The 20,267-nt window shown below is 55.9% G+C and overlaps 3 protein-coding genes and 2 non-coding genes across 7 annotated transcripts in view; 4 read left to right on the plus strand and 1 right to left on the minus strand.

Annotated features, from left to right (window-relative positions):
- Positions 1 to 2,028: 2,028 nt before the first annotated feature.
- Positions 2,029 to 9,932, plus strand: TSR1 (TSR1 ribosome maturation factor). Of its 2 annotated transcripts, none has more exons than XM_069874089.1 (15): positions 2,029 to 2,170; positions 2,251 to 2,354; positions 3,504 to 3,720; positions 3,800 to 3,934; positions 4,442 to 4,863; positions 5,688 to 5,847; positions 6,157 to 6,323; positions 6,625 to 6,824; positions 7,244 to 7,406; positions 7,519 to 7,629; positions 7,953 to 8,085; positions 8,506 to 8,622; positions 8,892 to 9,032; positions 9,157 to 9,231; positions 9,324 to 9,932. In XM_069874089.1, the coding sequence occupies exons 1-15, from the start codon at positions 2,074 to 2,076 to the stop codon at positions 9,500 to 9,502; spliced, it is 2,421 nt and encodes an 806-aa protein (XP_069730190.1). In that variant the 5' UTR covers positions 2,029 to 2,073; the 3' UTR covers positions 9,503 to 9,932. The 2 variants fall into 2 exon arrangements, with proteins under 2 accessions (XP_069730190.1, XP_069730189.1); XM_069874088.1 differs by having other exon boundaries at positions 4,442 to 4,869; positions 9,324 to 9,928.
- Positions 6,890 to 6,982, plus strand: LOC138729847 (small nucleolar RNA SNORD91 family). Its single transcript, XR_011338968.1, has one exon. It is a non-coding gene; the product is annotated as a small nucleolar RNA SNORD91 family (small nucleolar RNA).
- On the plus strand, positions 8,148 to 8,240 carry LOC138729848 (small nucleolar RNA SNORD91 family). Its single transcript, XR_011338969.1, has one exon. It is a non-coding gene; the product is annotated as a small nucleolar RNA SNORD91 family (small nucleolar RNA).
- A 100-nt stretch (positions 9,933 to 10,032) lies between the features above and the next one.
- On the minus strand, positions 10,033 to 12,918 carry SRR (serine racemase). Its single transcript, XM_069874095.1, has 7 exons — positions 12,755 to 12,918; positions 11,650 to 11,785; positions 11,315 to 11,418; positions 11,120 to 11,239; positions 10,930 to 11,004; positions 10,554 to 10,763; positions 10,033 to 10,304 (listed from the first exon to the last, which is right to left on the minus strand). The coding sequence occupies exons 1-7, from the start codon at positions 12,911 to 12,913 to the stop codon at positions 10,107 to 10,109; spliced, it is 1,002 nt and encodes a 333-aa protein (XP_069730196.1). The 5' UTR covers positions 12,914 to 12,918; the 3' UTR covers positions 10,033 to 10,106.
- A 113-nt stretch (positions 12,919 to 13,031) lies between these two features.
- Positions 13,032 to 20,267, plus strand: part of SMG6 (SMG6 nonsense mediated mRNA decay factor) — a 111,238-nt gene continuing 104,002 nt past the window's right edge. For both annotated transcript variants that reach the window (XM_069874086.1, XM_069874087.1), the window contains exons 1-5: positions 13,032 to 13,141; positions 14,367 to 16,125; positions 17,291 to 17,483; positions 18,229 to 18,339; positions 19,352 to 19,458. In XM_069874086.1, coding sequence (XP_069730187.1) covers positions 13,051 to 13,141; positions 14,367 to 16,125; positions 17,291 to 17,483; positions 18,229 to 18,339; positions 19,352 to 19,458 — 2,261 coding nt within the window. In that variant the 5' untranslated portion in view covers positions 13,032 to 13,050. The remainder of the gene's footprint in view (positions 13,142 to 14,366; positions 16,126 to 17,290; positions 17,484 to 18,228; positions 18,340 to 19,351; positions 19,459 to 20,267) is intronic.

Genomic DNA, 20,267 nt, shown 5'->3' on the forward strand with positions numbered 1-20,267 from the left:
CAGAGTGGCTCTGGGCATCTCTGAGGATTGTAGAGACCTGGGGAGAGACAGCCCCTGTGGCTGGGACCCTTCTGGCTGCCTCTGGGTTTCCAGGCTTATGGGTGGCTCATGGGGACAGAGGTTGTTGGCTTTGTAATAGGAACCATAGGCAGAAAAAGTTTCCAACCCCGCTCCTTGGTTTTCCTTAAAGGACAAGGGATAACCAACTTATGGGACTGCTTTCTGATTTGGAAGTATTCTAGTGATCCCCTCTTCCCCTGAGTCTTTTCTGAACAGCCTCTCCGCATCTGGCTCTGCCAGGCAGTGCTGTAGCCGTCCTGACTGACCAACAGCCTTCAGAAATGACAGTGGGAGAGCCTCGCACGCTGTCCCACAGCCAGCGGATACCTGGGCAGAGGGGCTTAACGCTGTTGAAGCAGTAGTAATTGCTGGTCTCTTAATCATGTGTCTTCCTTCTTGTCAGGCAGGACGTGGTAGTTATGTTGCTTTCAGATTTGAAAGGTTTAGACAGCCAGCCTGCTTTTAGGGGTAGAAAAGGATCTGTAAAGCTGACAACCCCATGCTGCTACTGCCGTGCTGATTCCTTCGCAGGAGGAAAAGGCAGGGATGATGCCTTGTGTTCAGAAGAACCAGGGACCTGCAGGAACCTGCTTCTTCCCTCCTATGCAGTTGCTCAATCGAGGTCGCCCTAGGAGCTGCCCTACCTCTCCCTTGGGTGTTAGACTTCAGCTTTCCTGGCAGTTGCGCCACCACTGTGAATGTTTATCCCTGTCGCTCACCCGCCTGTGTGTCTGGGGTGCTGTGGACCTGATCCTTCCCATAACGAGCAGAGAGAGTTGCATTGTGGAGCGATGTTGTGGTTCTGGGTCTCCAGTTTTCTCTGATCATATTCTTTTAAACAGCACGTCATACAGAAGTCAAATTAAGAAAGTACACTGGCTTCTCTCCTTCAAGCAGATTTTACCCAGCTCTTCAGTTCCTGAACTAAGAAGCCAAACGGGATGTTTTGTTTTGTCTATTCCACACTCTCATTCCCAGGTGGGTTTTTCCAGCCTCGCTTTCTCACACACTCAAGATTCTTGTTTGGAGCACCTAGCCTTTTAATCATGTTTATTCTGATGTGCTTGGTATCAGCTTAATGCTTTATTTTAGTCCCAATTAACCTTCCATACTTGGTGTTACTCCCACGGTGGGTGTTCCAGGCTGGATAACAACTGGCAGGACTGAGGTGGTGGGCGCTGCGTGAAGAGTGCTGGGAGGAAGCAGCCTGGGGAGTGCAGGGCTGTGCCCACTGGATCAGTCTGTGGAGCAGGACGGAGCCAGGCCTGGCTGTGATGCCAAGGGGCCTGGGGCTTGGGGAGGGCGTTTGCTCAACTACTTCTTCCCCCAGGGCTGTTTTGGGAGTGCGGGCTGCTTTCCTTTCCTGTGTAAATACCTGTACAAAGAACTCTCAATAAAATCGTCCTAGAATCATCATGGAATGGTTTGGGTTGGACGGGACCTCAAAGCCCATCCAGTTCCTCCCACTGCCATGGGCAGGGACACCTCCCACTGGATCAGGGGCTCCAAGCCCCATCCAACCTGTCCTTGAACCCCTCCAGGGATGGGGCAGCCACCCCTGCTCTGGGCAACCTGGGCCAGGGCTCTCCCTCCCTTCAGTGTGAAGAATTTCTTCCCTCTATCTAATCTAAATCTTCCCCCTTCTGCATTAAAACCATTCCCCCTCATCCTATCGCTGCAGCCCCTTGTCAACACCCCCTCCCCAGCTTTCCTGGAGCCCCTTTCAGTCCTGGAAGCTGCTCTGAGGTCTCCCTGGAGCCTTCTCCAGGCTGAACACCCCCACCTCTCCCAGCCTGTTCGTAGCAGAGGCGCTCCAGCTCCCTGCACAGGCTCTGTGGCCGCCATATTGGGGAGGGGGGGTAGGTAAGGGCGTGCGTGCGTGCGTACGCACGCACGCACGCCCCTACCTACCCCCCCCTCCCCCTATGACGTAAGTGGCTGTAGGCGTGGGGACGTCACCGGAAGTGACGTCACCACGCAGCCGGAAGCCCCGGGCAGCAGCGAGGAGGCAGCATGGTGGCGGTGGGGGCGCACCGGCCCGGGCCCCTCAAGCAGCAGAACAAGGCGCACAAGGGCGGGAAGCACAGCGGGGCCTCGCGGCGCCGCTCAGGTGAGGAGGAAGAGGAGGAGGAGGAAGAGCGGGCTTCCCCGCCGCCCCGCGCCCCCACCTGACCCCGCTCTCCCCCGCAGGCCGCGTGGCCGTCAAGGCCCAGCCCCGCCGGCGCCTCCGCGACCTCAGCCGCGTGGATCGGCGGCACCAGGCGCTGCAGCTCCGCCGGCAGCGCAAGGAGGCGGTGAGGGAGCGGGGAACGGGCCGGGCCGGGTCCTTGCGGGGGAGCAGCGGGAAGAGGGGTCGTTTTGGGTCTTTGTGAGGGGACATCGGGAACGGGGCCGCTGCAGTCTCTGGGGGGGGGCCGGGGAATGGGTCGGTTCGGGTCTTTGCCAAGGGGAAGCAGGACTGGCTGTGTGTCTGCAGGATGCGGCTCGGTTTGGGTCTTTGGGAGGGGGCAGCGAGAACGAGGCTGATGTGGTGCTGCCTGGAGGAGAGGGACTTGGGGGTGTTGGTTGACAGCGACTGGACATGAGCCAGCAGTGGCCCAGGTGGCCAAGAAGGCCAATGGTATCTTGGCTTGTATCAGAAACGGCGTGACCAGCAGGGCCAGGGAAGTTATTCTCCCTCTGCACTCGGCACTGGTGAGGCCGCTCCTTGAATCCTGTGTTCAGTCCTGGGCCCCTCAGCACAAGAAGGATGTTGAGGCTCTGGAGCGAGTCCAGAGAAGAGCAACGAAGCTGGTGAAGGGGCTGGAGAACGAGTCTTATGAGGAGTGGCTGAGAGAGCTGGGGGTGTTTAGCCTGGAGAAGAGGAGGCTGAGGGGAGACCTCATTGCTCTCTCCAACTCCCTGAAAGGAGGTTGTGGAGAGGAGGGTGATGGCCTCTTCTCCCAAGGGACAGGGGACAGGACGAGAGGGAATGGCCTCAAGCTCTGCCAGGGGAGATTTAGGCTGAACATCAGGAAAAATATTTCACAGAAAGGGTGATTGGTCCCTGTCCGAGGCTGCCCAGGGAGGGGGTTGAGTCCCCTTCCCTGGAGGGGTTTAAGGGACGGGTGGACGAGGCGCTGAGGGACATGGGTTAGTGATTGATGGGAATGGTTGGACTCGATGAGCTGGTGGGTCTCTTCCAACCTGGTTATTCTATGATTCTATGGTCTCGCTGTGAGTGTGTCTGCCGGGGAAGCAGGTCATTTTGGGTCTCGGAGGGGGGTGTGGGAGGTGGGCAAGGGAAACAAATGGGTGCTTGGGTCTGTTCAGTTTGGGGCAAGTGGAGTGTCACTGGACTGAGCAGGTTTGGGTTGAGCTGTGGAGGAACCTGGTTGGATCTGCGGAACTAGAGGAGGACCTGGGTTGTGGGCAGGTTTCATGCTTTGCAGTTGTGCCTCCAGGTGCTGGCGGAGAAGCGGAGCCTGGGCAGTAGAGATGGGCCCCCTCACCTCGTGGTTCTGGTGCCGCTGCACAGCAGTGCTGCAGCCCATGACACCCTCCGCTTGCTGCAGAGCCAGGACTCGGCTCTTGTCCGTGTGGATGAGGGGGGAGCCGGTGGCTTTGCCCTCCTCTGCCCCCGACTCAAACAGCGCTGGCGCTTCATGACGACGCAGGCAGGTGAGGAAACACCGCTGCTGGTGTGGTTCTTTGCTCCATACCCATGGCAGCCCCAGCAACGGAGGTGTTTTGCATGCAGGGGATCTTCACGCTGTCTTAGACCTCGCAAAGGTCGCCGACTCCCTGCTGTTCATCCTGGATCCCACAGATGGCTGGGACAGTGCAGGCGAGCACTGCCTATCCTGCCTCTTCGCACAGGGGCTCCCCAGTTATGGTGAGTGAGGAACAATAAGAGCTTGTAGTGGGGCATAGGTCGATGGGGATTTGCTGTTGCAGTAATTAAAAGCTCCACAGCTTAGGTGATCACAGGTATTTGACCGCTCTGTTGCTGAGCACAGATCAGTCGGGTGAACATCATACTTGTGCTGTCATGTACTGGGGATGAAAGGGGTGTTCTCAGCTTAGACCTAGGGCTGTGGTGGTGGCCAGCATCATAGCGATGATTCAGGCATGCAGAGCGAAGGGATTCAGACACTTTGCTGCTGAGTTCAGTTCCCCAGTCCTTATCTCTGTGCTCTCATTTAGTCTCACCGTCTTAGCTCTAAAGACAGGTTTTTCTGTCCTGATCATTCTTTTGAATGGGTGAAACTGCCTTTGCAGCTTGTGGTGTCAACCAATTGTTGGAGTTGCTGATCTCTAAGTTTGTGTTAATGCTTGGTAAAAGGGATATAAGAAGGTTTTCCCTCTGATCCTGATCTCTGCTCCATGTGCTGCTTCGTAGCTCTTGCTGTCCCAGGAGGCAATGACTTGCCACCGAAGAAGCGGATAGATGCCAGGAAGAAACTCGCCAAAGCCATTGAGAAGCGCTTTCCCGAGGCCAAGCTTTTTCCCCTGAACACAGAGCAGGAGTCCTCGCTGCTGCTGAGGCACTTGGCCACGCAGAAGCAGCGCCACCTCGCTTTTCGGGACAGGCGGGCTCACCTGCTCGCCTACGCTGCCGAGTTTGTGCCAGGTCAGGAGAGCGACCTGGTTGGGACTTTAAAGGTGTCCGGCTTTGTCCGTGGACAGACACTCAACGTGAACAGCCTGGTGCATATTGTGGGGCACGGAGACTTCCAGATGAGCCAGGTGGATGCCCCTCCAGATCCCCTCTCTTTGAACCCCCGTGTGGTGAAAGGGCAGAAGAGGAGCCAGGACATGGAGGTACTGGTGGGTGGGAGGCCAGGCCTTTGCTGGGCCTTTCAGAACATGATATCTCTAAGCTTCCATCGGGAAAATACAGCCGTGTGTGTGTGGTCAAAGAGGGGGAGGAGTTTTATGAGAGACAGCAGGGCTGTGTTCTGCCACTGACCTGAGGTTTCTTGCTCACAGCATAGAATCATAGAATCACCAGGTTGGAAAAGACCCATTGGACCATCGAGTCCAACCATTCCTATCAAATACTAAACCATGCTCCTCAGCACCTCGTCCACCCCTCCATTAAACGCCCCTTAAAGCATGTAGCAGACACTGTGATACAACTTAATGAATCATGGTATCATTGGGGTTGCAAAAGACCTTTAAGTTTGTCCCATCCAACCATCAGTCCAACCCCACCATGGCCACTAAACCATTTCCTAAAGCACCACATCTACACACTTCTGTTGAACCCCTCTGGGGTTGGAGACTCCACTACTGCCCTGGGCAGCCTCTGCTGGTGCGTCACTACTCTTTCGGTAAAGAAGTTTTCCCTAGTATCCCATCTAAACCTCTCCTGGCACAACTTTAGAAAGTTTCCTCTCTTGTCACTTATTACCTGGGAGATGAGACCAATGCCTCCTTTCTGGCAGTTGTAGAGAGCAATAAGGTCTCCCCTCTTAGTCTCCTCCAGACTAGACAATCCCAGCTCCCTCAGCTGTTCCTCATAACTCCTGTGCTCCAGACCCTTCACCAGCTCCGTTGCTCTTCTCTGGACATGTGATGCTGAAGGGAGTTTCCAGCCTGAGTTTGCTGTGTCCACGACTGCGGACTCTGCTCTTGCCCTTCAGGATGATGCTGCAAATGGTGCTGATGAGATGGAGGAAGACGTTAAGGTCCTGATGAAGGCGGATCCAACCAAGCAGGAGTCTTTGCAGTCAGAAGTAGTTCCTGACCCTATGGAAGGGGAGCAGACCTGGCCTACTGAGGAGGAGCTGCAAGAAGCAGAGGGTGAGTAGTAGCAATGCTTCTGTACCTTTTCCTTCTCCCTGCTAAAAGGGTTGTTAGGAGCCCTCTGTCACCAGGATAAAGAAACTGCAAGAAACCTGGGGCTTCCATTCCCTGTCCCACTGCCTGACGTGCAGGCTGCGTGGTTTGCCTGGCAGTTACTGGCATTCCATTTTAGCTGGCTTTTCTGGGCCTGGACAAATTCGGTGCTAGGAAAGAGCAATTCTGGTCCAGAGCTGATCTCCTGGTGTAAATCTTGGTGAGGGAAATGAGATCTCTTCTTGTATTCACCATTGGTGGAAAATCCTGCAGCTTCTCTGAAGGCCAACAGGAGGGTGGTGAAGGTCCCCAAAGGCACATCCAAGTACCAGGCTGCCTGGATTGTGGATGACGGAGAAGAGGGTAATGAGGAAGATGATGATGACGACTACGAAGATGACGACATTGATGAGGATATGATGGAAGAGGCGGTTTCCCAGGTACCTCTAAGAGCTGATACTGCAGGTGATCTCCAGGGGGCTATTGCATATCCTAGGACAATTCTCTCCTTCTGGCTTGCTCCGTGCAAGGGCACAACAGAGCCAGGCCTTGCCTGAATTTCCCTTGTTAATCCTCTGAAGTGGACAGTTTGCTTCTTTGGCCTTGTTAGATGCCAAACTGTGAGACTGTGGTGTAGGCTGGGTCACGATGCTCAGGGTCCCGGTGCAGGCAGGGTTTGCGGTGGTGCAGGGACATCAGCGAGTGCCTGTGCTCACGGGCTGTGCGCTGTCCTTGTGTCAGGAAGGCGAAAGTGAGGACGAAGAGGAACCTGCAGAGGAGGAAAGTGAGACCATGACCATTCCTGAGTGCTTGCGGGACGACCAGTATGATGAGAAGATGGAGGAGGATGAAGAGATGCTGGAGAGATACAAACAGGAGAGAATGGATGAGATGTTTCCGGATGAGGTGGACACGCCACGTGACGTACCCGCAAGAGTCCGGTAAGAAACAGCTTTGCTGGGAGAGCAGCTAGAAGGTGCTGTTCTGTCCAGTTTGGGGAGGTAGAGCAGGAAGCCTGTGATGTCTTAGCCGTGGTGTCTGAACCTGGCTGAAGGATTCTTCTGAAGACTCACTTCTAGGCTCTGAGGCTTCCGTGGAAGGCAATGAGTGGGCCAGGGCAGCTCCCTGTGGCAGGGAGAGCCGGGTCTTGCCCTGGGAGGGGGAGGAGGATGGCAGAGCCTTGTACACAAGGGCAGGTTGTCCGGGGACTTGGCTGCTGCTTCCAGCTTTCCCTGCGCTAAGGTCTTCTCTGAGAGGTAACATTTGCTTTGCTCCCTTTACCAAGTCCCTGCGAACCACAGAAGGTGCTGGCGAGGCATTTTGATATGTGAAGCAGTTTTTCCTGTTGTCTGTCTTTTAGATTCCAGAAGTACAGGGGGCTGAAGAGCTTCCGGACTTCTCCGTGGGACCCCAAAGAGAATCTCCCAAGGGATTATGCCAGGATTTTCCAGTTCCAGGACTTTTCCCGAACCAGAAAGAACCTCTTCCGGCAAATTGAGAAAGAGGAGACTGAAGGAGCTTCGGTAACTTTCTCTCTTCCCCTACCGTGTTCTCTTGCTCCTAGTAGGAAGGACTTGGCAGGGATGTGGCTGACTTCTCTCAAGAGAAGTATTCACGAGCAGTTCTGTCTTGCAGGTTGGCTGGTATGTGACACTTCATGTCTGCAACGTCCCTGTCTCAGTGATGGAGAGCTTCAAAGCGGGCAAGCCCCTAGTCCTGTTCTCGCTGCTTCCCCACGAACAAAAGGTGATTAAGTACAACCCTGCTGATACCTTGTAGATGTGCAGCTCCTTGTTCAATCCCCTCCGGCTGCCTGGTTTGGAGAGGTTCTGTCTGCAGAGGCTTTGGTTTGAAATCTCCCTCCAAGCAGGGCCTTCCCTTTGGTCTGAGCAGGCTGAAGCTGCCAGGGGTGTTCAGGGTCAAGTGGCTGAGCCTGTGACCAGCGTTCCTTTGGGAAGCCGTTGTCAAAGGGCATTTGTCCCTGGTGGAACATCCCGTTGCTTTCTGCTGTGGCCACCACCCTTTGCCAGCCCTGCCGTCCGCCCCTCACTGTGCTGCCTTTCCTGCAGATGTCTGTGTTGAATTTCCTGGTGCGTCGGCATCCGAGCAACAGCGAGCCGGTGAAGGCCAAGGAGGAGCTGATCTTTCACTGTGGATTCCGGCGCTTCCGAGCGTCCCCGCTGTTCTCCCAGCACACCTCAGGTTTGTGAGGGACCCGTGGCGTGGGTGTGGGTGTGCCAGGAGGTGGGGCTGGCATCTCCACAGCAGGAAGCCTGTGATGTCTTAGCCGTGGTGTCTGAACCTGGCTGAAGGATTCTTCTGAAGACTCACTCCTAGGCTCTGAGGCTTCCGTGGGAGGCACTGAATAGTTGGGAAGTGGAAGGGCTTGGTCGTGGTGGCTCACTGGTTCAAGCGAGGCAGTATCAGGCTCCACACAGCAAGCTGGTAGCTCAGACCATCACTCTCATGCCCAGATACTCAGTGCCAGCAGTAGAGAGGTGTTTGTCACCCATTTCCTAAAGTGCTGAGCCTGTTTTTCAGGGAGGAATGGGCTCAATGGGGTTTCCTGGAGTTCTGAGGAGTGCTCTTGGCCTGAACTTGATTGTTGCTGTTCTATCCTAGCTGATAAGCACAAGCTGGAGCGTTTCCTGCGTCCGGATGCTGCCCTGGTGGTGACTGTTTACGCTCCCATCACTTTCCCTCCTGCCTCAGTCCTTGTTTTTAAGCAGAGGAGTAACGGTAAGTGCTGGGGAGCAGGTATCTGGGAAACAGAGATCAGCAGGCCATTCCCATACACACTTACTCCAGAAAATATGACTTGAAAAAGCTGCCCCCCTCATGCTGTTTGAGAAGATTAATGCATTTCCATCCCCACTATTGCTGGCACCTTTGTCTGTCCTACTGTGGGGTTGCTGTGGGCCCGGAACCGTTTGGGGAAGGGGGTTGTGGGGCGGGGAGGAGGTGATGGAGGCACCTTCTGTGGTGCCGTGAGTGACTCTGCCTCGCAGGAATGCACGATCTCATCGCTACGGGTTCCCTGCTCTCCGTGGACCCGGACAGACTCGTCGTCAAGCGGTTGGTGCTCAGTGGGCACCCTTTCAAGATCTTCGCCAAGATGGCTGTGGTGCGATACATGTTCTTTAACAGAGGTACTGCCCCTCTCCGGGTGGTGGGGAGAGAGGCTGCAGGAGCAGAACTCCTGCCCCTGCGGAAGCGGTTGTGGTGCTGCAGCAAAGCCTGTTTCTTACCTGCCTTTCATGTTTTGATCTCCAGAGGATGTGATGTGGTTTAAGCCCGTGGAGTTGAGGACAAAGTGGGGTCGTAGAGGACACATCAAGGAGCCGTTAGGTGGGTTTGGTTCTGTGTTTATCAATATTGGGCGGGATGTGGGCCTGCGGGTCAGGAGAGGCAGCTAATGGCCTCTTCCCCTCTCTGCCTAGGGACCCACGGTCACATGAAGTGCCACTTCGATGGACAGCTCAAATCCCAGGACACGGTGCTGCTGAACCTCTACAAGCGTGTTTTTCCTAAATGGACTTATGACCCCCATGTTCCGGAGCCTGTGCCGTGGGTGAGGAGCGAGAGTGCGCTGCAAGTGCCGGAGGTGGAAATGGAATGAGTCTCTAGCATGGCTAACACAGATTGTGCCTTAGCTCCCATGTGCTGTGAGGACAGCACTGATGTTTCGGACCTGTTCCTGCTGGGGGTTGCTGCTCAGGTACCAGCTACAGCTATTTATTTGGAACAATGATGTTTAAAAAAACATCTAAGTGCCTGTGTTTTGGTGGTGGCTGACTTTGCAGGCCAAATGCGGAGGCTGCATGTGCCTCCTGGCCCACTGGGGCTGTTGGATTTCCCTCCTGCCCATAGCAGTGCATGCGAGGACTTGGCTGTTTTGGGGACAGAAGTTTGCTGGAAGTTATTGTGATGCGAAGAAAGGCAAAGTAGCAACTGGGGAGAGGGACTGTGCGCAGCTCACTGGAAGCCTGTCCAGAGCTGGGTGGCTGGAGAGGGAAAAACAGGCAGGGCTTTGTCTCCAGGCCTCTCAGTAGCTCCTCTGTTTTGGAACTGAGCGACTCTACTGCAGAGACCAATGCCGCTTCCCTTATCCCTCCACAAAAACTTTCAAACGCTTGGGGTTGTTTGTGTGTTTTTAGTAGCACCCAAACTAGGCTGTGAAAACGCAGAGTGAGGCTTCTGTCGCTTGAGCCGCAGCTCTGTTCTCATTCTGCTTTCCCAGAGAGGTCTGTGAGCCAGGTCAGGGAGCTCAGGTCCACGTTTCCCCCGCACAGCACGATGCAAACATTCTCCACGTCCCTCGGGACGTCCTGGAACCGCTCCGAGAGCACGGCCGCCACTCCCACACCCGCTGTTGGCTCAATCAGCAGCTTCATCCTTTCCCACACTAGCTGTGTGGCTCGCTGTCGGGACAGAGCAGCAGCTGTCGTCCCAGCGGCACGCACAGGCTGCTCCGCAGAGGGCACCGCGTGTGCACATCTCTGCAGCGCTCTGGGAAGGGAGAGCAGAGCTTCCGCCAGCCCTTCCCAGCTGGAACCAGTGTGGGTGTCGCACAGCTGCAGCGCCTGCCCTGGGAGAGCGGAGGGGCAGAGTGGAGACAGGGGCAGCTGCCTGCTGGCAGCTACCGTGAGAAGGGAGCTGGGAGCATTTACCTTGATTTCTTCCTCCGAGACTGTCAGGACATCATCAACCAAATCCCTGATGATGGGCCACGTGTTTGGTCCGATGCTGGTTTTAACTGCGTCCGCGATGGTGTCTGGTGGATGAGGGTTGGGGGTGAGTTCTCCCCTTACCTTGGACTGGTAACAGTCGTCCGCGTTGCGTGGCTCGGCAGCAAACACTTTCACATCTGGTCTCAAAGCCTGTGGAGAGCAGAAGGAGCCGCTGCATTAGAACAAGGGGGTGCCTGTCCCCTGTCACTGCGTGTGCAGCGGGGCAAATGTGCTGTGCTGCTGCTCGTGGAGACCCCAGGCGCCCAGAGATTCCCACAGCAGGATTTCCACTGCTGCACTGTGAGCTGTTGCCTACCTTGATGGCGACTGCTATTCCTGCAATCATTCCTCCACCCCCAACAGGAACCACCACTGCGTTCACCTCGGGTGCCTGTGCAGAAAGCAAATGTGGCTGCTTCGGGCACCTCGTGCACCCCGTTTTGGCTGAGCTTTTGCCTGTGAGGAGCAGAGCGCTGGGTTGGGACCAGGCCCTGCATTGCCCTCACCTGCTCCAGCACCTCCAGGGCGATTGTTCCTTGCCCTGCGATCACTGCCGGGTCCTGGTTGGGGTGCACCATGACTCCTCCTGTCTCCTGGACTACGCGAGCTGCTGTCTCGGCTCTGGACTGAGGGAAAGCATGCAGGCTGCTGTCTCTCCGGGTGGCTGGGCTGTGTTCCTGGCCGGTCTCCCCGTCCCTTACCTGATCGCTGGGCTCGCATGGCACCAGCGTGGCGCCGTAGGTGCGGATGGCATCTTGCTTACAGCGTGGGGCTGTCCGAGGCACCACGATATAGGCAGGAATCCCTGTGTGGTGAAAGAGGAGACAAATCCAACAGCCGGTTAGTGTTGTGGGAGCGACACCTGCACAGCCTGAGCCGTGCCTTGCCTGTGCTGGCTCCGTATGTGTTCAGGAGAAGAACACCCCTGTTTATCTCCTGCCTGAGGCTGCCTCAGCCCAAGAACCAGCTCTGGATTTACTCCTAGCGCTGTGCCTGCTGCTCTCTGAGCTGGGGCTGGAGGTCGGCTGCGTGTTACCTTCCTCCTGGGCCGCGCAGGCCAGCGCCTGCCCGTGATTCCCGCTGCTGTGTGTCACGACAGCGCGGGGCAGCCCCGCTCCGGCGCGCTCGCTGGCCTCCACCAGGCTCCTGACTGCGTTGAGGGCACCGCGGATCTGGAAGGAGAGCGCAGCTCTGTGCTGGGATGTGCAGGCAGGTGGGAATTCCCTTTCTTGCAGCCTCCCCTGGACCCTGGGAAGTGAAGCAGCCCCCGTGCAGGAGCCGTGTCTGATGGCTGTGCAGCACCATCATCCCTCAGAGGGAGACCTTATAGCAGCTTCCAGTACTCGAAGGGGCTCCAAGAAGGATGTTGAGGCTCTGGAGTGAGTCCAGAGAAGAGCAACAAAGCTGGTGAGGGGGCTGGAGAACAGGCCTTACGAGGAGCGGCTGAGAGAGCTGGGGGTGTTTAGCCTGGAGAAGAGGAGGCTGAGGGGAGACCTCATTGCTCTCTCCAACTCCCTGAAAGGAGGTTGTGGAGAGGAGGGAGCTGGGCTCTTCTCCCAGGGGACAGGACGAGAGGGAATGGCCTCAAGCTCCACCAGGGGAGGGTCAGGCTGGACATCAGGAAAAAATATTTCATGGAAAGGGTGATTGGTCCCTGTCTGAGGCTGCCCAGGGAGGGGGTTGAGTCCCCTTCCCTGGAGGGGTTTAAGGGACGGGTGGACGAGGCGCTGAGGGACATGGGTTAGTGATTGATGGGAATGGTTGGACTCGATGATCTGGTGGGTCTCTTCCAACCTGGTGATTCTATGACTCTATGATTCTTTGATAAGAAAGGGAGTGAGGGGCTCTTGATCACGGGAGTGAGGTAATGGGACGAGGGGAATGATTTGAAGTTGAAAGAGGGGAGATGGAGATGAGATCTTAGGGAGAAATGTTTTGCTGTGAGGGTGGGGAGGCCCTGGCCCAGGCTGCCCAGAGCAGGGATGGCTGCCCCATCCCTGGAGGGGTTCCAGGCCAGGTTGGATGGGGCTTGGAGCCCCTGATCCAGCGGGAGGTGTCCCTGCCCATGGATGGGGGGTTGGCACTGGATGGGCTTTGCGGTCCCTTCCAGCCCCCCCCAACATTCCGCGCTCCCCGCGCACCTTGAAGGACCCGGTCCTCTGGAACAGCTCGCACTTGAAGAGCAGCCTCCTGCCGGCCAGGCTGTCGAGGCGGCGGCTGCCGAGCACGGGGGTTCGGTGCAGCCGGCCCCGCAGCCTCCGCTCGGCCTCCCGCACCTCTCTCAGCGTCGGCCCCGCCATCTGCGGCCTCCGGGCTTGGGGCGGGGGGGGGGGCGGGCGAACGCGCGCCCAGCGCCGGCGGTTTGTCCCCGCGCGGCCGCCGTCCCCGCGCCCCGCCCCGCCCCCTCCGCCCCGCCCCCCCCCCCCGCGCGGCCAAGATGGCGGAGCCGCTGGAGCGCGTCCGGGTATCGGCCGCTCAGCTCCGGGGCGCGGCGGCCGCGCAGGGCCCGGGCCCGGCCCGCGGGACAGGTGAGGGCCGCACGGCTCGGGGCCGGGGCTGGGAGAGGGGCTGGGGCACGGGCTGAGGCGGAGGGAGGGGTGGAGGCCGGCGGGGACCGAGAGGGAGGGGAGCTGAGAGAAAGAGACAAGGGGGAGCAGGACTGGGGGGTGGGAAGGGGGGAGTGAGGGCCGAGGAGGAGGAAGGAGGAGGGCTGAGGCAGAAGCTGAGGGGTAGATCTTTACTCGGCACTGGTGAGACCGCTCCTCGAAAACTGTGTTCAATTCTGGGCCCCTCACCACAAGAAGGATGTTGAGGCTCTGGAGCGAGTCCAGAGAAGAGCAACGAAGCTGGTGAGGGGGCTGGAGAACAGGCCTTACGAGGAGCGGCTGAGAGAGCTGGGGGTGTTTAGCCTGGAGAAGAGGAGGCTGAGGGGAGACCTCATTGCTCTCTCCAACTCCCTGAAAGGAGGTTGTGGAGAGGAGGGAGCTGAGCTCTTCTCCCAAGTGACAGGGGACAGGATGAGAGGGAATGGCCTCAAGCTCCACCAGGGGAGGGTCAGGCTGGACATCAGGAAAAAACTTTCACAGAAAGGGTGATTGGTCCCTGTCCGAGGCTGCCCAGGGAGGGGGTTGAGTCCCCTTCCCTGGAGGGGTTTAAGGGACGGGTGGACGAGGTGCTGAGGGACATGGGTTAGTGATTGATGGAATGGTTGGACTCGATGATCCAGTGGGTCTTTTCCAACCTGGTGATTCTGTGATTCTAGGAGCAGGGGTGAAGGAGGGGGGACTGGAGCAGGAGCAGGGGTAGGGGTTGGAGCCAGGACAGTGGCTGAGGGAGGGACTGGGCTGTTGCACCAGCCCCAGTTGTCACCACTGAAGTCAGTTTCTCAGTGCATTGGGGCTTTGAGGTAAAGCCGTTGCAGGATGTGTTTTGAAATGTATCAGGCCAAGGATCTATGGAATCAGCTTCTTTAAGGTTGGAAAAGACCTCCATGACCATCAGTTCTAACCATCAACACAGTACCAACGTTCCTACTCGGTCAGCGTTGTTGTACTTTCACATTTCTTGCCTTTTCTCTGTGATTTTCTGTAAACCTTGGCATAAATTTTTCAGATCCCTTCTCTTGGACCTGCCCTGAGGGCGTTGGGCTCTGTGACTGTGATTAATGGTTCTCTTTGAATGCTTGTTATGGTATTTTTTTGTCCCTGGCTGGTCTGTGGTTTGAATAACTTTCTTCTGTCTGTTTTTTCCCAGAAAACATGAAGGAAGTAAAGGAGCCGAGGCATCGCAAAGACAACAGGCGTCCAGACCTGGAGATTTACAAGCCTGGTCTCTCACGGCTGAGGAGCAAAGTTGTGCTGTCAAAGCACGAGGCCTTGGAGAAGGAGAGCGGCAGAGCGGAGGAGGAGAGCGCCAGCGACAAAGGCTTTTTGGGAGGAGCGGCTCCAGCCAGGGAGGATTGTGGCAAGGATGATGGCCCCAAGCAGAACGGTCCCTCACAGGAAAATGAGGAGGCAGAGGCTAAAGTTGGTGTTCAGAGCCAGGAGAACTCATCCAAGCAGGCTGCTCCAGATGAGTGGTGTCCTAAAACCACCAGGAGAACCAAGAAGCCGGACCAGCAGATCTACCAGCCTGGGAAACGCCTGCAGTCAGCCACTAAAGAACCATCCCTGCGGTCGGCTGCTGAGGAAGTCACCAGTAAGATGGAGCAGCTGAAAGTCGAGAGGGATGAGGAGGCTGAGAAGGGTGCTGTGAAAGATAATAACAGGAAAGCCAGACCAAGCAAGGAAGATAGAGAGGGGAGCCAGGTGGGGGAAGGACCGAGAGCCTCGAGGGGAGAAAAAGGAAGACGAATAGAACGAAGCGACAGGATTAGGAGAACAAGCGACGAGGTGATGCAGGGGAAGCTGGCCTCCACCAAACGGTATTCCCGCTCTGACAAGCGACGGAGCCGTTACCGCACCTGCAGCACAAGCTCAGCTGGAAGCAACACCAGCACAGACGGAGCCCCGCTCGTGGATGGGGTGGAGAGGCGGCAGGAGCGTGCCAGAGAAAGAATGCGTCCCAGGAAGCAGCTGTCTGCGTCCTCCACCGACTCCTTGGATGATGACAGAATCGATGAGGCAGAAGCCTATGTCTCCAGCAGGAATTTGGACAAGAAAAAGCGTGCAGAGCAGAGTCGAGCTTCTAGGAGTGAGAGCGAGTGGAGCAGCAATGGCAGGGAAGTCAAGGGATCCTTTCAAGTCACGTTTGACAGCAAGACTATGAGCAGGGATGTCAGTCTGGCAGACGCTGATCAAAAAAAGCCCCTGAAGGCGTATATGAGCTGCAATGACTCAGAGGCTTCGGAGGGGAGGAGCCGGAGCCGAGAGCCCCAAGGGAGGGGCCGTGGGATTCTGTTCCTGCCCGCCAACACGGACCTCTCTGCCGGCGCCGCCGGCTGCCCTGAACCCAGTCACCCGGGGCCCAGGCTCCTGCTCGGCGGGGTGGGCGCTAAAGGCCCCCGGAGCAGGGGCCGAGGTGGCACCGCTCGCAGGTTGTGGGACCCAAACAACCCGGACCAAAAGCCTGCCCTGAAGAGCCAGACCGCTCAGCTCCACTTCCTGGACACGGATGATGAAGTGAGCCCCACCTGGGGGGAAGCCCGCCAGGCTCAGACCTCCTATTATAAGTTCCAAAACTCTGACAACCCTTACTATTACCCTCGGGCCCCTGGCCAGGGCCCGCAGTATCCATACAGTGGGTATTCCCTGCAGTATCCGATGGGTCCAAGCAATGGCGTGTACCCAGGAGCCTATTACCCAGGGTACCCTGGCCAGGCAGGGCAGTACCTGTGCGGCCCGCTGCCCCCGACTCCTCTGAGTCCCGAGATGGAGCAGCAGATGCGGAACATGCAGCAGCAGGAGCTCAGCAAACTCCTCCGCGAAGCCGGGAACCAGGAGCAGCAGCTCAGCAATCTGCTTTCCAGAGACCGCATCAGCCCAGAGGGGCTGGAGAAGATGGCACAGCTGAGGTTTGTGGCTTTGCCCTAGATGGGGGTCATTTCCAGGGTGAACTGCTAGCGGAACTGTTATCCAGAGAAAAGTGCTCCTCAGAGATCTGGGAGTCTGGAGATGTTGATATATCAAAGATGGGGCAGTGGCTCGCTAGCTTTTAATGTGCTGGGTCTGTTGTGTGCCATGGTGTGAGGGTATCAGAAGGAAACTGGGGGCGAAGGTATCGCTTTATCTGGGCCTGGAGCTAAGCCGTAGCTTCTGGTGGTTGTGGAACACCTCACCTGTGTCGTAGTGACATGAGGGAGCAAGATGAGCACCCGCTATAACTCTCAGGTTCTTCCTGCTCTTGTTGGAGCTGGTCTCTCAGTCCCAGTGCTTTCAGTATTTGCCGGTGGATTTCTGCTTTCTTACCTGTGCTTGGTGATCTCCTGTCTGAGTTGTGTTGTGGGCTTCAGGGGCGGTGACTGTTGGCTTGTGCTTACAAAGCACTGTGTGGGTTCCTGATGCTGTGTGACAGCGATGGTGCCTTTCAAGTGCCAGGTAGTTTTCTTCTTGACACCCCTCAGCCCTGTGACACAGAGGGAGCAGCCTGGTGACACCAGTGAGCAAGAGGGAAGCACCAGCTGGTGCTCTGGAGGGTTGTTAACACGGCTGTAGCAAGTTTCTGCTTGCTGTCTCTCACCTTTACATGTGACCTCTGCATCTCCAAGAGGATTGTTAATTCTGGGACTCTCAGGCTTTATTTCTTTCAGGTGTGACATTCCCAGCTCATGTTCCTTTTAGAGGAAGCGGATCTCTGTTTCTGCTGTGTGTTTTGGTTGGATGGAAGGGAGGTGGATATCATTTTAATGGCAAGACTTCTCTTGCCCTCTGGTTCTTCATGTTTGTTCCTGGCCTGGAGTAGCCAGATTTGTGTTCGGAACGAGCAGAGCTCTTTGTCAGGTCCTGATCCATTTTGGTGCATGCATACAAGGAAGATGGCCCTTTAGATCTGACCGTTTAGAGCAGGAGGGGCGTTCTTATCTCCATGTGAGACGTGTGGAAGAATCGCTTTGCTGTAGCGTGTGAGGTGTGGTGCGTGGCACAGGAAAAGCAGTGGTGGCTCAGCACAGACTCCCTGGCTGCTCAGGTCCAGGCTGGGTGGTTGATGCTGTGTTGACCGCGGGTTGTATTTCTCTGTAGGGTGGAGATGCTGCAGCTGTACGAGCGGTGCATCCTGATGGATATCGAGTTCTCCGACACCCAGAACGTGGACCAGCTGCTTTGGAAGAATGCGTTTTATCAGGTGATCGAGAAATTCCGGCAGCTTCTCAAAGACCCTCAGGGGGAAAATGCCCAAGAAATACGGAACAAACTGCTCCAGCTTCTCGATGAGGTAAGAAGGGACAAACAGCCTCAGATTCCACTAAACCTTCAGGTGGGATTGGCTGGTGTTTAGAGGCAGCCAGCCTTCTTGATCCCGTTCATGTCCTTGTGTAAGGAGGATTATGGTTTAGTGTGCAGGTGGAAAGTTGGTATATATAAACTGGGCTTGGTTTTGGTGTGTTTTATGTTGACTAGAAATCGACTTAAGCTAAAATGAAACAAACAGAAGCGTTCCTGGAGGTGTTTGTGCTATCTTTAACAGTCATTCTGTTCCACTGCACAGCTCAGTTTGTAGAACGCAGGCTGGCAGATCCGAGAGGATGTGTTTTATAGGATTGGGCTGGTGGGAAGGGGCTAATGGAGGACTTCGGTCCCACCTCCTGCTCAAAGCAGGGCTCCTCAAACGTCAATCAGGTCAGTTTTGATTTTGTCCAGCTCAGTCCTGAAAACCTCAGAGGCTGGAGATTCTATGATGTCCAGCAAAGTTGTGGCTGCCCCGTCCCTGGAGGTGTTCAAGGCCAGGTTGGATGGGCCTTGGAGCCCCTGATCCAGTGGGAGGGGTTCCCGCCCACGGCAGGGGGTGGAACTGGATGGGCTTTGAGGTCCCTTCCAACCTAAACCATGCAATGATTCTGAAGAGAAATGGTCCACACTTCACAGAGAGGGACCTTCTTTCTTCCAGATGGCAGGGGTGGTGTGACTTTGTGCTCATTATCAGAAAGATTGTGACATCTGAATATGTGTGTGCTTTGCAGGGCTCTTCTTTTTTCGATGGCCTACTCCAGAAGCTGCAGGTGTCGTACCAGTTCAAGCTGGAGGACTACATGGATGGGATGGCCATCCGCAGCAAGCCGCTGAGGAAGATGGTAGGTTGTCTTCCTGCTGGAGGCTTTTCATCCTGTTAATCATGAGAAGCACACTGGACTTGATGTGCTGCCTGTGCCAAGAGGGGAGGCAGCTGCCCTCTGAACAGATGTCAGCGTGTTTACAGGGAATCTTTCTCAGCTGTTAGAGAACTTGTTACACAAACCCTGATGAGTTCACATTTCTCAGCATCCTTTGCAAGGGAGAATGTTTTTTGTACCAGCTCTGTGACCAGGGCTAACAAAGGGAAAGAAGTGTCCAAAGGTACCTGTGATTTGCCTGCAATGTTGACCCTCAGGAAAGCTGGAGAGGGGCTCTTGATCAGGGAGAGGATGAGGATGAAAGGTTTTAAGCTGAAAGAGGAGAGATTGAGATGAGATTTTAGGCAGAAATGTTTTGCTGTGAGGGTGGGGAGGCCCTGGCCCAGGTTGCCCAGAGCCGTGGTGGCTGCCCCATCCCTGGAGGTGTTCAAGGCCAGGTTGGATGGGGCTTGGAGCCCCTGATCCAGAGGGAGGTGTCCCTGTCCATGGCAGGGGGCTCAAACTGGATGGGCTTTGAGGTCCCTTCCAACCCAAACCATCCCATGATTCTGTGATCCCCTGTTTCTGTCTGTGGAATGTAGAATGGTGAACAAGGAATGCTGACAGTTGTGCTGTCTCCCTGACACTCGTGTTCCCCTGAGCTGTGAGAGCAGCTGGGAAAGCATGTTTGAGTCCAGGCCCATTCCCAGAGACGTGTTTGTCCAACAGCTGTCCTCAAATCGGTCATGGACCGAACAACTCTTCTGGAGAGAGAGAGGGGACATTGTTGGAAGAGAGGAGGTGTTCAGGGGATTGGCCTGCCCCTGGGAAAACTGAACCAGTGCCACGGTGCTGTGCCGTTTCATTCTGCTGCCCTTCTGTGAGACCGTCAATGTCTCAGTGACCACATCTTCGCTCTCTGTGTGCTGGCGGGGTTTGCAGATGAGCCAGGGCTGCGTAGGTCCCACCTCATGTACTGAATGCTTCTTTCCAGGTGAAGTACGCACTGATCAGTGCTCAGAGGTGTATGATCTGTCAAGGGGACATTTGCCGATACAGAGAACAAGCAAATGACACTGCAAACTACGGAAAGGCGCGCAGGTATTGTCTCTTCCTCTCTCTGTGAGGGGTGTATCTCCTTTCATGCTTAAATTTGCCTTGTCTCTCCACGCCTCTTTATTGTATCGCAGTCCTGTGAAACTGAGAGGTGTAGCCTGGGCTGTTTTGCTGTTCCAGAGCCAGCAGACCCAGTGATCCTCCAGCCATCCAGTGTGGAAGCTGTTGGTCCTGCAGCAGGGAGGGTTTATGCTGTTCAGGCTGGCAGAGAAGGGCTGTTGTGTTTTTCTGGTTGCTTTTCAGCTAGGAGAGGCTTCTGTATGTATCCACTTGTTCTGACTGCATCAGGAGCTGCTGGCATTCTCTGCTTCCTGTCACTCTTGCTTTTCTGATGTCTTTTTCTAGAGCAAAGAGTGGTGTGGGGCGAGCGAGTCCAGCAATGGGTGGTGGTGGCCTGAAATTTGTGGGGGTTCGTATAACAAGGCAGGGAGAGCTGCCTGTTTTGGGGTCTCTGGGTGTTGTGGAGTGTGCTGATACCTCAGGGAAGCTGTAGGTGACTTTGTGGGTTCATGATGTGTCTGCTCAGCGTTGGTGGATCTGTGACGTGGTGTAAGCTGGAAGGGATAAGAGTATGAAGGCAAAACAAGAGAACGGAGGGATGAATGGGCTGCCACTGAACGGATGCTTCTTTGGGGGTGATTAAGCATCTTCAAAATATTTGAAATGAACTAAGCCACGGGAAAGGTTTGATCCCAGCTGCCATAGAGCTAAAAGGGGAATTGAGAGAGAAATCTTCCCTGTTCTCTGTGCTGGTGGCTGCACCAGGGACAGCGTTTGTTGGATCTGGCTAAATG

Source organism: Phaenicophaeus curvirostris, chromosome 21, assembly GCF_032191515.1.
Source record: "Phaenicophaeus curvirostris isolate KB17595 chromosome 21, BPBGC_Pcur_1.0, whole genome shotgun sequence".
Taxonomy (NCBI): Eukaryota; Metazoa; Chordata; class Aves; order Cuculiformes; family Cuculidae; genus Phaenicophaeus; species Phaenicophaeus curvirostris.

Excerpts from the sequence above, each read along its gene's own strand:
- TSR1 (XM_069874088.1), top strand. The coding sequence starts at position 2,074 with ATGGTGGCGGTGGGGGCGCACCGGCCCGGGCCCCTCAAGCAGCAGAAC. Across the intron at positions 2,355-3,503 it reads GCCGGCAGCGCAAGGAGGCG|GTGCTGGCGGAGAAGCGGAG; the intron begins GTGAGGGAGCGG and ends TTGTGCCTCCAG. Across the intron at positions 7,407-7,518 it reads AGGAGACTGAAGGAGCTTCG|GTTGGCTGGTATGTGACACT; the intron begins GTAACTTTCTCT and ends TCTGTCTTGCAG.
- SRR (XM_069874095.1), bottom strand. The coding sequence starts at position 12,913 with ATGGCGGGGCCGACGCTGAGAGAGGTGCGGGAGGCCGAGCGGAGGCTG. Across the intron at positions 11,419-11,649 it reads CTGCGCGGCCCAGGAGGAAG|GGATTCCTGCCTATATCGTG; the intron begins GTAACACGCAGC and ends TTCACCACACAG. Across the intron at positions 11,240-11,314 it reads CATGCGAGCCCAGCGATCAG|TCCAGAGCCGAGACAGCAGC; the intron begins GTAAGGGACGGG and ends GCTTTCCCTCAG.